The sequence below is a fragment of the Quercus suber genome, unplaced genomic scaffold (genome assembly GCF_002906115.3).
Source record: "Quercus suber isolate HL8 unplaced genomic scaffold, Cork oak 2.0 scaffold_24, whole genome shotgun sequence".
NCBI classification, from domain to species: Eukaryota; Viridiplantae; Streptophyta; class Magnoliopsida; order Fagales; family Fagaceae; genus Quercus; species Quercus suber.
In genome coordinates this window covers 427,394-443,499 of record NW_027069489.1, presented here as the reverse complement: position 1 = coordinate 443,499, position 16,106 = coordinate 427,394, and the positions used below count along the sequence as shown (strand labels likewise).

Genomic DNA, 16,106 nt, shown 5'->3' with positions numbered 1-16,106 from the left:
GATAATGGAGGAAGAGGAGCGAAAAGAAAAACAAAAGATAAAGAAGGAGGAGGAGGAGGGCCAAAGTTTCAGCCTCCCCTCTCTCTCCCCACTTTAAGTGAGTGACTCAACTCAAGGTTGATTGAGTTAACTCACCCAATTGCAAAAAGAAAAAAAAAAAAAAGAAAAAAAAAAGAAAAAAGGAAAAAAGAGTTTCACTAGCAAATGTCATTGAAGTTCAAAGAGTGAATTTTTTCTAAAATAAGTTTCCATGAATTGGTTTGCCAAAGACACAAAAAAAAACTCAAAAGATCTAAAGAGATTTTCAAGATGATGGTAAAAATCAAGTTTAGAAGTAAAAAAAAGAAAAGAAAAAAAAAAGTGATTTTCTAAGCAATGAATGGTGTGAAGAAAGAGAAAATGAAAAGAGAGAGAGAGAGAGAGATTTTGGCCTCCCTTCTCTTTTATCTTTTTTTCTTTCTTTTCTCTCTTCTCCTCCTCCATTTTCACTATTCACAAGCTCTTTCTCTCTCTCTCTCTCTCTCCTTTAAGTGAGTGAGTGAACTTAAGTTTGACTAAGTTGGCTTGGTCAAACTTGAGTTAACACACCCAATTGCCAAAAAAAAAAAAAAAAAAAAAATGTAAACAATGAGTTTCAGGAGGAAATGTCATTGAAGTTAAAAAGGTGCAATTTTTCCAAAATGAGTTTCTAAAAATGGGTTTGCCAAAGACCAAAAAAAAAAAAAAAAACACTCGAAGATTTGAAGAGATTTTCAAGATGATGGTCAATATCTATCAAGTTTAGAAGTAAAAAAAAAGTGATTCTCTAAGCAAGGAATGGTGTGAAGAAAGAGAAAATGAAAGAGAGAGAGCTTGTGAATAGTGATAATGGAGGAGGAGGAGAGAAAAGGAAAAAAAATAATAATAATAATAATGAGGAAGAGGGAGGCCCAAGTTTCGGCCTCTCCTCTCTCTCTCTCTCTCTCTCTCTCCTTTCAGTTAGTCAGTCAACTCAAGTTTTACTGAGTTGACTTAGTCAAACTTGAGCTAACTCATCCAATTGACAAAAAAAAAAAAAAAAAAAAAAGAGGAAAAAAAGAAAAAGAAAAATGAAGAGGAAGTCAAGAATGAGTTTTAGGAGGAAACGCCATTAAAGTTCAAGAGTGAAATTTTTCAAAAATGAGTTTCCAAAAAAGGGTTTGCCAAAGACAACAAAAAAAAAAACTCAAAGATTTAAAGAGATTTTAAAGATGATGGTAAAAATCAAGTTTAGAAGTCAAAAGAAGTAATTTTTTACACAAGGAATGGTGTGAAGAAAGAGAAAATGCAAAAAAGAGAGAGCTTGTGAATAATGACAATGGAGGAGGAGAAGAGAGAAAAAAAAGAAAAAGGATAAAGGAGGAAGAAGGTGGAAAAAGTTTTGGCCTCTCCCTCTCTCTTTCTCTCTCTCTCTCTCTCCTTTAAGCGAGATTCAACTCAAGTTTAACTGAGTTGACTCGGTCAAACTTGAGTTAAATCACCCAATTACAAAAAAGAAAAAGAAAAAGAGAGAGTAAAAAATGAGATTAATGAGGAAATGCCATTGAAGTTCAAGAGTGAAATTTTTTTCAAAAATGAGTTTCCCAAAATGGGTTTGCTAAAGACCCAAAAAAAAAAAAAAAAAAAAACTCAAATATTTGAAAAGATGGTTAAGATAATAGTAAAAATTAGGAATTGCAATGAGGTAGGGTTGGTTGGAAGGATGAGATCTTTGCCCTTACTCCCCATAGTTTTGTCTTGCCTCATCTTCGTCCCGCATTATGGAGAAAATTTTCTTATCCCAATTCCCATCCCCACCTTGCCCTGTAAAACTCTACTTCTTGTTAATTTGCCCTACAACTATTACAGTTTTTTTTTTTTTTAATAAAATATGTTCCATTAATGAAAATATACTTGAAATTATAACTAAATTTATCCCATCAAATTCAAATAATTTTTAGCAAAAACTAAATAATATTATCCAAATGTTTAACAATAGAATATCACAACACAACAAAATAGAGGCAAAGAACCACATTAAGTAAAATGAAATAAATTAATATTGATATGTTTGTTTACATAGTAGAGTTTTAAGATATGAAAAATTTACAATTGTAACTCCTATCAACGCGAGGTGAGCCGGGGTGGGTCTAAAAAGTCTAAATTCATCCCTGCCCTGTTTCGTGGTGTGGAGCTAAAATCTCGTCTTATTTCCGCCTCGCCACCTTAGTGGGCAAGGAAAACCCGCATGGGGCAAAGCGGGGAGGGGCGGGGTCAAGCAGGGTGGGGCAAAATTGCCACCTCCACCACAAATGTCTAAAGTGCAAAAACTAAATTAGAGCCTTACCCACAAAAAAAAAAAAAAAAAAAAAAAAAAAAAAAAAAAAAAAAAATCATAAACATACTAAGCTACCTCCAAATGTATCAATAGACGCTACATATATCCAAAAGGTGCTTAAACACAATGCATATTGATCAAGTTCAACTAGTTTTGAAACTTGCTCCCTGTGACCATCTTTGTAAACATATTGATATGATTACAGCGGAGTCCGCTGAGCGGATACAATTTTTTGAAAAAGTATCTCCCTCAACAACAAAGTATTTCTGATCCTTGAACAAAATAGTTCTTCTGCTTGAATATATTAGAAGAGAGTTCACAAAATCCAAATTCTCACTGTGCTGCAACAAGTTGATCAGCTGAAGAATTATTTTCTAAAGGAATACATCTACTCATATAGGAAACTTCCCTTTTTGACACATTACCAGTGGATGCTATAGGTGCTTTCATGACTCGTCTTCTTGATTGGTGTTCGGAAAGTATGGCAAGCTGCCGTAGTCTTACCTAACAATTCTGCAGGAGGTTCTTTTGTATTGTATAACAAGTTGTTTAGCTACTTGTATTGATTTTTTCCAGTGAGGTTAGGTAAAACGTGCCAGTGCCTCAGCTTGGCAGGATGGGAATGAAGGTGGAGGGAGCAGGGAAGAAAACGTTATCGCTCATTTCGAGAATCAGTAGAATCTAATGGAATTAAAGAGTGAATCCCTATGCTTTAAACTGCCATTGCATGATATGATAACTGTACAAATGAATATTAGATCATTGATGCTAACTATGGGATTTTATTTTGAGGAGCAATTAACTAAAATTACAGAACATGCCGAGCAATCAAGTTACTGTAAAGCAACTATGGCAATGTCATGAAGCATCTTACAGTAAAATCAGTCTTTGAACTGGTAATCAGTGGTCAAGGGGATGAACAGCTCAATGTAGGCGAACCCATGAAGCGGGTATTGCTTGAGATGAAAGACCTTTCCTCCTCTTCATTACCGGCTGCTGTGGCGCTTTTTGCCTTGCCGAGCTTTTCTAACAGAGACGTAAGTGATTCCACAATTTCAGACATTGGAGGTCGGAATTCCTTCACAGGCTGTCCCAGTCCCGGTCACATGCACAAACACACAAAAGTTGAGTAACATGATTACGACAATGCTGATTTATATACCTATGTGTGTGTGTGTGTGTGTGTAGATGTTAATGTGTGTTCACAAGCTACCTCAATGAAATGATTTTTATCAGGCTTTATAATCAAATTTAAAATAAGTTAAATATGAAACTAGACTTGAATAAAAAATTTCTAATTTCAATGTCTCAGAGCATTTTGGTGAATTAAAAAAGGCACTGCTTGGAAGTCTAAACAATAAAATAAAACTATTTTGCATAATAAAATCAAGAAGCTAAAAACTATTTTTTCAATTTCATTTTAGCAAGATGTCTAACTAGATCGTTTGAATCAATTTTCTTGTAGCTTCCCAATACAACTAATTAATCCTTGATGTATAAGATAAGGGCTAATACCTGTACACAGAGGGAGACAATGTCAGCAAAACGGGAGAGAGCCTTGGGGGATATTGTTCGTTTGATGCCTGGATCAATCATGCGTTCCAAACTCTCACTGTCATGAAGCTGTGATGAAGCCCATTTCACCAGAGATTGCTCTTCCCTTGATCTTGAACTGTGTTAAAAGAGGAGAACAGACATTATAAAGAAACACAACAAGAATTTGTTAGGAAATAAAGAAAATGAGCATGAAGCATACTTATCAACAGGTTTCCTTCCCGTTAATAACTCCAAAAGCAACACCCCAAAGGCATAGATGTCACTCTTCGTGTTATCTATTCCTGGTTGGACATGTTCATGTGCAATGTAGCCAGTGTCACCAATAGCAATTTCAGAAGCCTGTTTGCATCAACAAGCGATTATAATGTATAAGTGTATTCCTTGGCCATCTTTATATCTAGCAAAGTTCCTTAATGAATTTTATTTTTCAAAACTATGTTTTAAGCTCTCTTTGTTGAGGATCTATAGCCAACCCCAAAAAATTTGGGACTAAGGCTTTGTTGTTATTGTTGTTTTTTAGGCCCTCTTTGCCTCAGTTTTTAATGAAGTTTAAGCGGCTTACTCTTAGGAACTTGTGGGAACAAACTTATAACCTAGTGCATGTGCTTGTGTGCATATGCTTTCTGATAAATTTCTGAAGAAGTGATAAGCCTTTATCAATAATGGGGTGACTTATGACTCTGTTATATTAGTGGCCTAAATATTTTAACATATAAACAACTCTTTTTATTATGAAAGAAAAATTTTAAGAATGTTAGGAACATTTGGACAAAGAACATTTAGCAATAATTTTCATTTGGAAAGTGAAACTAATTCATGGGAGCACTTACCTTAATTTTAACTTTATTGCTTGTTAGTGGCCTCAAAACAGCTAGCCCACAATCACAGACACGAGGTGTCAGTTCTTCATCAAGTAAGATGTTGGCAGCTTTCAAGTTGCTATGAGCAACAGGAGGCGAGAATGTGGAGTGCAAATAGCTGAAAGCATCATTTAAAAAATGAAGATAATCAAAATTTAGAGAAGAGAAACTTATTATTAGGATTGCTCCTTTTTCCTCTCATGAAAGTTGTAATTTTTTAGCGGTTATCTACGCTGTTTTACCTAGCAAAATTCTTTAGGTATATATAATTTTGAACCAAATTCATACTTACAAAAGCATTGGTACAAAAGGATGCTTTCACTAAATGATTTTATCAATTACACTAATGGTCTTTTACATCCAAATATCCATTCTATAATTGTGGAATAGCACTGGAAGATATGAATGTATTGGGGGAACAATATAGGCACTTACTCCAAAGCCCGAGCAACACCTAGAGCAATGTGGAGACGGAGACACCATGACAGAGGCTTGTATGCTTCACAGTGCAGAGCATCATCAAGAGATAAGTTTCTAACATACTCGTACACAAGAAGATGCTGTCCATGTTCTGTACAATAGCCAATAAGCGTTACAATATTTGGGTGCCTCAAACGGGAAGCAGTCCAAATCACATCCATAAATTGTTCTTCTTCATTGAAAGAAAGTGCCACCGTATTGATGTTCTTCACAGCCAAAATCTGAACCCAAAAAAAAAAAAAAAAAATCAATCAATCAAATAATCTCCTACTTATATTAAGTTTGAAAGTTATTGTAAGATGAGAAAATATATGGTCAAGTGTAAGCTGTACTTGGCCATCAGGAAACTCAGCTTTGTAAACAGAACCAAGAGATCCCTCTCCAAGAAGTTTCTCTTCACTAAAGCTGTTTGTAGCTAATTGAAGCTCTGCCAGAGTGTAAATCTTAGTTCGTGCTGGGATTCCGCATTTCTTAGATAAACTTTTTCTTCTAGATGTTTTCTCGATTCTGGTGTGGTTAATAGGAGGTATCCGCCTTGGACTACGAATGGGTGGAGTTCTCAAGGTCAAAATTGGAGGGCTCTCGTCTGGTGCAGTAGAATAGTCTGTTATCAAGTTCAAAAAACACACGGGGAAAAAATCACTAACAAAGTAATCTATGAGACAAGCATGCTTGATATCCCAAGAAGCTCTGCTATAAAGAAATGAATTGAAATCCATCCAAACTAAAATCCAATCTTTGTGCCATTAGTCTCAGATAAGCCTTCTGCCATAAGTGACATTGTAAGCACTTGAAATTTTGGTTTCAAGGACACACTCCATTTCTAAGAAAGTTTATGCAGATGAAAGATGGATAAAAACTTAATGCTTAGTAGATAAACATATGAAACAAGAGCTCCATTCATATTAATTGGAGGCTATAACAATATGGTTTAAACTTGGGTTCAACAAATATTCTTTTCATCACTCAAATGCTATAAAATCTTAAGGAAAAAGAAAATTGACAAGAGAATATTGTCTACTCATTCACATGCAGAAAGAGAAGAGTAGCATTCTTGGAATGCCACTTGCAGTGGAAATATACCAGTACGGCCATTGAACTTTCACTTGCAATAAAATTTTGGCATCCTCTTTGCATATTCAAGGAGGAGAGTACAATTTTATGACAGTAAGTTAAGATTCAATTTTAATACTAAAGAGGATAATTCTATGCAAACATCAATCTTATATTTGAGTCGTATATGTAGGAACCTCTTGTCAAATTATAAAAATCAGTGATGCATTTCATCAATGCACCAATCTTTAAAACTTGTATATAAGAGTACCTCTGGCTGTAGTAATGACAGGAAGAGAGCACAGGGATCTATTGCTGTTTTCCAACATCTTATGCTTCTGTGCACGGGATCGGTTAATGCTGATTGCAATGGCAAGTGCTGCACATGTTGCCACCAGAGTTCCTCCACCAACCATAAAAGCGATTCCTCCAGGACCCAGCCTTTTCTTCTTGTGTCCACTTTCTTTGTGAGGGGGATAGTTCTCAACAGCACTTGACTGAGTTGTAGGAGGGGTACTAATATTTTGCTCAATTGGCACAGTTTCCAGGGGAAAATCCCAGGGTGGAGAGTTGTCCCCTACGTGGAACCTGTTTCCCCCGATCCTAATAAGAGGGAAAATGAAAAATTAATGAGTTGATAATTTTGATTTCATACTTGATGCAGGCGATTGAAAGGTAACCCCCATTGAAAATTCGATCACTTACCATAAATTTGGTATTGTCTGAAAATGCTTTGGTATAATGCCACTGAAAGAATTATCTTGAATGTTCCTGGCGAAAGAGATGTTTAAGCAAGCAATCAGGATCAATAAAAGTTGCAGAAGTGCAACAAAGAACAGCTATTGAGAAACCTACAAGTCAGTTAGTGGAAGCTCAGCCAGGTAGGTGACTGATCCGGTGAAGTTGTTATTGTGCAAGAACCTGCATAATTATGGAAACCAAAATGACAAATAACTCTAGAAAGACAATGTGCTTATGGTAGAATAGAAATCAAGAGCGAGGGGTGGGGACTCACAATCTAGTAAGATTTGTCAAAGATCCAAATGAACTTGGTAGATCTCCAGTAAAGTTATTGTATGATAGGTCCCTGTTAAAGGAGTGACACAACATTTAATTTAAGGATGTCCATCAGATTATACTATCAATTGACAACATGCTTAATACACTCAAGTTTAGAATAATAATCAATTAAAAAAGAGTTCCCTGCTAAAGGAGTGACACAAAACATTTAATTTAAGGATGTCCATCAGATTATACTGTCAATTGACAACATGCTTAATACACTTAAGTTTAGAATAATAATCAATTCAAAAAGAGGGTAGCCCAATGCTTAAACTTAAATTGCGCGATGAACTCATCAAATGAACTACTACAAGAAAGAAGACCAATTTGACAGTTTAACCTGGGAAGAAAAAACAGTTACTATATAAATAAATATGACACTTAAGACATAAGATTTCAGGAAGAAACACCAACTATCTTAGTTCTGCTTTACTTATTTATATTAAGTTTCATTCAAACTCATCAAAAAGATAGTAAGAGGCTGTACCATGAAAGAAGTTTCAGAATTGTTCATAAGAAAAACTAGTAACAGAAACCCAAGTTCAGTTATACTAGAACTTGTTTATATTTCATGAAATGTTGTACTTTGTATTACTTTCTTTTCACTTCAAACGCCAGGGAAAAGGAAATATAAAGATCAGGTGAAGAACACATACATCTCTCTGAGATTCTGTAAGCCAGTAAAGACATTGCCAATTGGTCCAGACAACAAATTGTGGCTTAGATTTCTACAAGAAAAGAATTAAGAGATTCTGACTGAAAAAAAAAAAAAAAAAAAAAAATCCAAAAGCAATTCAGTAAATAGGCACTTGAGGGGATAAGTAACTCACAGATGTCGGAGATATTTCATGGTCGGTAAAGAGTGGGGAATATTTTGGCTCAAATAGTTGAATGCCATATTTCTGCATTCACGAAAAAGTAGAAGAATCACCAAAAACTTGAAGGAAAGAAAAAAAACTAAGCATATAAGAATCATAATTTAAAAAATAGGCATCTTACATATTTGTGGCATTGGGGGGTAAGCTATATGGAATTTCACCCTGAACGTTATTGTAGCTGACATCCCTAAAGAAGAAACCAGAATAAAGAATTAAATAAACAGTACAGGTACTATTTCAATTAGAGATAAATATAACAAGGCAGTTTCAGTTACAGGTGCTTCAAATGATGCAGGTTATTAAGCTGGTCTCCAATCCACCCAGTGAGGTTTAGTCCTTGAATTTTACTGCATAAAGTTAGTAGAACATAGAAGGGTAAGACTTTGGGCCTTTTTGGCAAAATGTGGCATTGTTAGTGGAAAAAAATAGGTGAGCTAAGTGGATTACAGGTGTATAACAGATGGATCAGAACATGACACTCCAGTCCATGACTCCTCACAGGGATCCCCACCATCCACTCTCCATCCCTTCAGTACTGGTGGGTTGTTCAGGGTCTTGTAGAGATCTTGAAGAGCACTGACTGCACAATGTAAGCAAATGAGAGCACAGCACAGCACAGCAATATTTGAATTCAAAACAAATATAGAGAGAAGCAACAATAGCACTAGTATAGTACCCAGAATAAATCGAATCAGTGTAAAAAAAAAAAAAAATGACGTAAAGTCGAAGGTCCGGGTATCAATCTACCACACTATCGTTTATGGGAATTTCAGATTGTTTCACATATCACGTGGAACCCACTACACAATTGGATTGTACACGATTTATCGTAAAGCTCAACTACAGCTGGGGGCCACAAAAAATTCAGTTATTTCCTACCCTGCAAAAATTTGGGCCCAATTTTCCCGCCAAAAATTGTGAGCACGGACAATGAAGCTTTCACAATATGGAAGCACGAGTGTTGTGCTAATTCTCTTTGATTTTTTTTTTTTTTTAAAATTAAAATTTTCCTCCATTTTCTCACTAACCAAACAGAGAATAAAGAACATTCTAATCACAGATTATCACTAAAATACCTAAACTATATCAATTTTCCTATAAAAGAATCCAATGAAAGATAAAACGCAAGAAAATCAAGAACTGGAATTGAAAGAAAAAAAAAAAAAAGCGATCCACAGAATTACCTTCAAGTGGATTGGTAAATGCCTTAGCTTGTGAAGCCAGAGTTGCCGAGAAGACAACTACCACGAGACACAAACATAGATACTGTTTGTCCATATTTCTTTTTCTCGAGAATCAGACTAGGAATTCTTGGTGCTTCCCTGAAAATTACAGAGACAGTTCTCAGTGAAACAGTGCAAGTCTATAGAAAACACGAAGAAATATATAACACTCTAGCTTGCTTTCCCGAGAAAATCAAAAATTTCAATCCAAGGCAGCCAAGTAAGTAATTGTAAAAAACTTGTATACATAACAGTTTTTAGCTACAAGTTTCTGTCATTTTCCTCTGTTTTCTCAGAGTCCAAACAGAGCAGAGCAGAGTACTGCTAAAAGTACCAGTGCACATTGATGAAACACGATCAAGAACACAATTCCAAGCGAATAAAAAAGTAAATTGAATTTCAGAAATTTATCGTGAACAATAGTGAAATTTTGGACCTCCAAAGCCAAAAGAACACTGAAAATCAGCCAGAAACAGTCACAGAAGTTTGATCAATTTCGCAAGAAAAAGTTAGTTAGAACAAGAAAACTGTTAAGAAATGAAAAGCTCTAGAAACTGAAAACTGTTAAGCTATATTCTCTGTGTTTCAGTGAGAGAGAGAAAGAGAGAGGGAGAGAGATTTGTGTTTAGAACAGAATGCTTACTGTGGAGGTTTGTTCTTTGCAGTTTACATTCTGATACTGAATAGAATCTTTGCTGAGCTGGCATCCATCCACGTCAGCAAATTCCGTTACTATTAATATACCAACACGTGCTCATGTGTAACTTTTTTTGGGCTCACCAAGTTGGGCTCCAAGTCTTTTTAGTTCGGCCCATTAAGCGAACATTTCCTGAGCCCTGAAACTCGAAGCCTCACCTCACTGTAAAAAGTGTAACGAAGCTCTCTCAGGTCTCAACCATGGCGGAATTGAACCAAGGCAACACCAATGGAGCTGGAGAACCAGAAGAAGACGACGACTACATGGGGGATCTCTCTCGTTTTATTCCACCGGAAACCTCTCTCCCTCCAAAACCTGCTTCCAAAAAGGTCTGTTTATGCCTTGTTTGGGTCCCTAGAAAACTTTGTGACAATAATAATTGCCAAAATTGTCTAGGGTTCTATCGCTTTTACAATTTACTACACAGCTTAGTGCTGAATTCTACTTTCTTTTTTTCTTTCGTTACTTTCTCAGCGCGTAATTGCCCCAGCGTTTCACCAATTATTCGACAACGAAACCCTACCACTTGAATACTTCTGGGAAAATTCCAAACCCTAAAGTAATCGTAATGTGGAGAAAATTTGTTTTTCTATTTTTACTTAATTCATATTTAAGGTTGTCTTGTTACTGTGAAAATTACGAGCCTGTCGAATTGAAGTTGTTTTTTTCCCCTTATTATTTATAAAGGGCTTAATAGTGTAGAATGCAAACCCTGTTTGGTTTACCGAGAAAAATGAAAAAAGGAAAGATGAGAAAATGTTTGATGTGGTGTTGTATGTATTTTGGCGGGAGTTTAAACAGTATTATTGGTTTTTAATATTTTAATCTAATTAGCTGCATGAACTATGAAGCTATGTTTATATTAGATTAGTGTTTGTTTTGGGTCATCAGCAAGGAGGAAGAATTAAAAAGTAATGTTTTTAAACCAAGAAATGGAACGCTTTGGGGTTAAAAAGAAAATATAAAAAACTTGAAATTTCTTCAGATTGAAATTCAGGCAATTTTTCAGCTTGATGCTTGAACCTTTTTAGACATGAAATTTAAAGTGAGTTAACTTAGTTTTCTCAACAACAAATGAGGAGATAGGGTCATTATTTTCTTTATTTTTCCTTTCTTTTCCTACTTTAGGGACCAAATGGGATAATACTTAAACCTTTTTCTTTAAGGATTATTAGTATGCAAACATTAACAGCTTAATTTTTCCAACAAGAAACCCAGAGCTTTGAATTACCAAGAACAAGATTGACTCAAAGGAAAGTGGAAACAAACCTACCAACCTGTTTGGTTGCCTTCAAAATTAAGGAAAATATGCAAAGAAATTATAGTTTCTACTTTTCTTTTGCTGGGTTCAATTGAGAATGAAGAAATATATTTATTGATTAAATTATTGTTTTGCAAATAACTTGCCTTTTCCTTTATTTTCTCCTTGCTTTCTGCAGGTCTCCAACAACAAAACCCTAATTGCTCAATCCTCCAAGAAGCAGTCCAAATTTTTAAACTGGCAAGAACGGCGTAAACTTGAAAGAGAGCGAAAGCAACAAGAGGAGGATGAGCAAACATTAGCAAAAGTGGAGGCACCAATCCCACAATCCAACATTGGATTCAAACTTCTGAAGCAAATGGGGTACACTCCTGGTTCAACCCTAGGAAAGGAGGGGTCAGGCAGGGCTGAACCCGTGGGGATTGAGATTCGAAGGTCACGAGCTGGGATTGGTCGAGAGGACCCCCACAAGGAGAAGAGGAAGGAGGAGGAGCTCATGGCTGAGAAGAAGAGGAGAAAGGTAGAAACTTTGATGGTAGAGTTTGGGTCTTGGCAGAAGTCACAGTGGCATAGTCGAAAAGTTGTAGTTAATTTTAAAAAGGCAAAGGCCGCTCTTGATCAATTGGAGAATAAGGAATTTGTCGAGCCTGAGAAGAATGAGGATGAAGAGGAGGGTGAACAGGTAGAAGATGAAGAGGAGGAGATAACAGAAGAGGTACGTATTTTCCATTTATGTTTGTCATGTAGACGTTCTGCATAAGCTATTTTTGGCTTTGGTACATGGAGATTGGTGTCATTTGATTGTGAAATGGTAGTGGAACATTTTCTTCATTTGGCCAGGAATGCCTCTTATGCTGGTTCTTATGTTCTTTTCTGCAATAGTAACTTAGATGGATCAACCAGACTATGCAGTAATCATTATCCGACTTTTAAGTTGTGATGTAACAACAACAACAACAAAGCCTTAGTCCCAAAATTTGGGGTTGGCAATGAATCCTTGACGATTAGATTTGGTCAACCGCATGAATTATTTTCCTCCATTTTATTCTATCTGACGGCATTAACTCTGTTACTTCCTTAATTGACATGTCATTTTTTATTACTTCTACTAATATTATTTTTGGCCTTCTACTTTTTTTTCCATTCCCTCTACTTGGATCAATTCAGTCTTTCTTGTTGGTTCATTACTCGCTCTCCTTTAAATATGACTAAATCATCTCAAATGATTCTCCTCATCTTTTCATCAATAGGGGCTACTTTTATCACTAGTGCAGAGAGATATAGGGCATGTTTGGTTAGGGTGTTTGAACAACTGTTTTCAGTATTTAAATACTGAAAACTGTGGTCCAAAAAAAAACAATGCGTTTGGTAACGGTGTTTTTTATTGGAGTGTTTGAGTTACATTGCTCATTTTAGGGTGTTTAAACATTGAATTTAGAAAATTCCTCTTACCAGTTTTCAGTTTTCAAACAACGTTGCTCAATGGCACTTTTGTAAATATGTTGAAAACCATGGGGCTTACTTGATTAGACAAAAAAGAAACTGACTTCTCTCTCCTCAAATAGAGAAAAAGAAGAAGGTATTATCAGCTTTTTAAAAATAAAACACACATACCAAATATACAATTATGTTTTTTCACACTCTGAAACATGTTATTTGAAATATGGTACTAAACACAGTTTTTGCTTTATGAATAATGTTTCAACAACACTTTTTAAACCATAGTTTTCACATTATTTTAAACAGCGATACTAGAAATCTCCAATCAAATGGGCCCATACGCTTTATGTTGATCCTTGATGCAAGCCTATAGTAATAGGAAACTCACTTGAGATTCCTCCACTCGTTCTCTCACGCTAGATACAACTTCGTCATACATTTCCTTAATAAACTTAATATACTTTAGAGGAACTCCTTTCTTCTCCAAAACCCATCACATAACCTCTCTGGGGATTCTATCATATGCTTTCTCAAGATCAATGAAAACCATATGAAGATCCTTACAGGACTCTCTATTTTTTCCATTAGACATCTAATTAAGAAAATAGCTTCCATGGTAGATTGTCCTAGCATAAAACCAAATTGATTTTCCAATATTGTTGTTTCATTTCTTAACCTCTGTTCATTCACTCTTTCCCAAAGTTTCATGGTGTGACTCATGAGTTAATTCCAAGGTAATTTGTACAATTTTGAATATCCCCTTGTTTTTGTAAATAAGTATTAAAGTACTTCTCCTCCACTCACTAGGCATTTTTTTGAATATTTAAGATCTTATTGAGAAGGTTTTTCAACCAACATACCCCCACATCATGCAAGCACTTTCAAACTTCAATGGGGATTCCATATGGTCCCATGGCTTTTCCCATTTTCATCCTCTTTAATGCATTCTTTACCCTAGTCGTCCAAATTCTTTGAACAAACCTACGGTCTCTATCCTCTATTGGATCACCCAAATCACTCCAATCATTCATACTTTTTCCATTAAAAAGTTTATCAATATATCTTTTCCATCTCTCTTTAATTCTTTATCTCAGTCATCCTAATTCTTTGAACAAACCGAAGGTCTCTATCCTCCATTGGACTACCCAAATCACTTGAATCTTTCATTTTGTTTCCATTAAAAAGTTTATGAAAATAACTTTTCCATCTCTCTTTAATTTGCTCTTCTTTTACTAGCACTCTTTGATTTTCACCTTCAATATACTTGTGATGTAAACAGAAGGAAAATACTACTTGCAGCCCACATATAAGTCAGAAATGACAGACGCATTTTTTCTGGCATCTCGCTTTCTCATGTCTAATTACAGAAAACATATGAATTTGAAGTTTACATAAAAAAAAAATGAGCCATGAGTGATTCAATTCCTGCAGTGTAACTAATTTAATGAGAATAAGAAAGAAAGAGATGTTGTAGTGATTATATGACCTATCTTTATATTAATTTTCACTCCAAAACCCTATAATAAAAGCTTCTTTTACATTCTTGGGGTGGTAAGCAGTGGATTAGGATCCGGTGTATTGAACCGGGTGCAATTACCCCATTCCCCTCTCACAATTTTTTTTTTTTTTTACCACTTCACTTTTTACCTTTTAATTTTTTTTTTTTACTTATTTTAATATTTTTTATTTAATGGTTGAGATTGAAAGTTGCTTTTTTTCAAGTTTCAATCTCAGCCATTGAAAGCAATTTCATATGGTGCAATAATCTCAAGCTTTAAACAGTGATTGTTCATCAGGGTATATCTGCATTTGAAGTTTTCAAGTTATTCCTATGATTGAATTTATACATTCAAGTATGTGGGTCTGGGTGAAAAGTGAAAACTGACATAGGCTTATGTGTGAAAACAAGCTATTAACCTGATTCTATCAATATGGCGAAGACAATTATATGATCTATGGACTGATGGATGTGACAACTAGGATGGACCAGCCGAGCTTTAATTACTTAGGATCGCTTCATTTTCATCATTAGGCTACATTTAATCTAAACATGGCTATGATTTTCATATTTGATCTTTGCTCATAATCTATCTCTTGCTTTTGAGTTCATTACTTATGCACTTGGTAAATGTATAGTGGGTGATAATCACACTGTATTATATGCAGGATTTGCAGGATATATTGATGAAACTTAGAGATGAATATCAGTACTGCCTCTTCTGTGGATGTCGGGTGAGTAGGGTATAATTATTTTTCAATACTTAAAAGCAGTGCTTAAGATTTTACTATGTTGCTCTCAAACTGACATTGCTACTATAAATACTAATCCATGATACCAAACCCAAATTCTAATAGCTCTTTCCCCTCACCCTTTCATCTTTCTTCTTTCAGTATGAATCAGTGGAGGCACTGTTGGCTAACTGCCCAGGAACTGATGAAGATGACCATTAAAACTGTAAGAGTTGCTAGCTCTATTCCAATGGAAGATTAGGTGTACAGCTGTTATTTCTGCAAGTGGATCTCTTTCTCAGCGCTCTGCCATCCCACTATCATGAGATGAGTGGAAAGCAGAAATGAGTCTCCAAAAGAGCAACTTGATCCCGGGGTTTCCCATCAATAGGATTAGACCTGTACGCCATGTATATACATTCTTTGAATATTCTCCCATGTAAAGGATTAAGAACCACACAAAATTATAGAATTCACTGAATTCTCTCATGGGAGGAGTTGTACGTGTATTGAAGGATCACAGGGACTGACAAAAAGCAATCAGACAACATAATTACAATATCATCCGACTCCACTAAAGCTTCCCTAGTCATATGATATTTAGAATGCAAGAATTTTCTGTTTGATGAGGTTCCAACTAGCCTGCCCCATTGTATAGCACTGCGATAGAGAAACAGTACGTGGACCTACATTTTAAAATTTATAATCAATAATGCCTACACAATTGTTGAAGTGATCAATTGAGTGATGTGTTCATGAGTGTCAGTTGTGTTTATCATCTATAGTCAACTGCTTTTGCAATTGCAATTGTTGAAGTGGTTAATTGAGTGATGTGTCCATAAGTGTCAGTTGTGTTTATCATCAAAAGTCAACTGCTTATGCAATTGTAAAATTTGTTGTACCGCCGGAAGCATGCATTGCACTTGCACATGAATTCCTGTAAGCATTACTGGTGGTGCAAACCTGTAAGGAAGCCACTAGCAAGATGGATGCTTAAGTGACAAGCATTATTTACAGGTAAAGAAAAACTT

General features: G+C 35.5%; 2 protein-coding genes across 2 annotated transcripts; one reads left to right on the top strand and one right to left on the bottom strand.

Annotated features, from left to right (window-relative positions):
* Nucleotides 1-3,097: 3,097 nt before the first annotated feature.
* LOC112030392 (protein STRUBBELIG-RECEPTOR FAMILY 2) lies at nucleotides 3,098-9,684 on the bottom strand. The gene is made up of 16 exons (XM_024063090.2): nucleotides 9,410-9,684; nucleotides 8,673-8,805; nucleotides 8,501-8,572; nucleotides 8,347-8,412; nucleotides 8,178-8,249; nucleotides 8,004-8,075; nucleotides 7,301-7,372; nucleotides 7,141-7,206; nucleotides 6,991-7,056; nucleotides 6,557-6,888; nucleotides 5,565-5,836; nucleotides 5,188-5,453; nucleotides 4,723-4,870; nucleotides 4,092-4,231; nucleotides 3,851-4,007; nucleotides 3,098-3,422 (listed from the first exon to the last, which is right to left on the bottom strand). Exons 1-16 carry the CDS (start codon nucleotides 9,501-9,503, stop codon nucleotides 3,243-3,245), a joined length of 2,208 nt encoding a protein of 735 aa, XP_023918858.2. The 5' UTR covers nucleotides 9,504-9,684; the 3' UTR covers nucleotides 3,098-3,242.
* Nucleotides 9,685-10,287: 603 nt separating this feature from the next.
* Nucleotides 10,288-15,639, top strand: LOC112030609 (uncharacterized). Its single transcript, XM_024063284.2, has 4 exons — nucleotides 10,288-10,474; nucleotides 11,585-12,121; nucleotides 15,013-15,078; nucleotides 15,238-15,639. Exons 1-4 carry the CDS (start codon nucleotides 10,346-10,348, stop codon nucleotides 15,295-15,297), a joined length of 792 nt encoding a protein of 263 aa, XP_023919052.1. The 5' UTR covers nucleotides 10,288-10,345; the 3' UTR covers nucleotides 15,298-15,639.
* The last annotated feature ends 467 nt before the right edge of the window (nucleotides 15,640-16,106 follow it).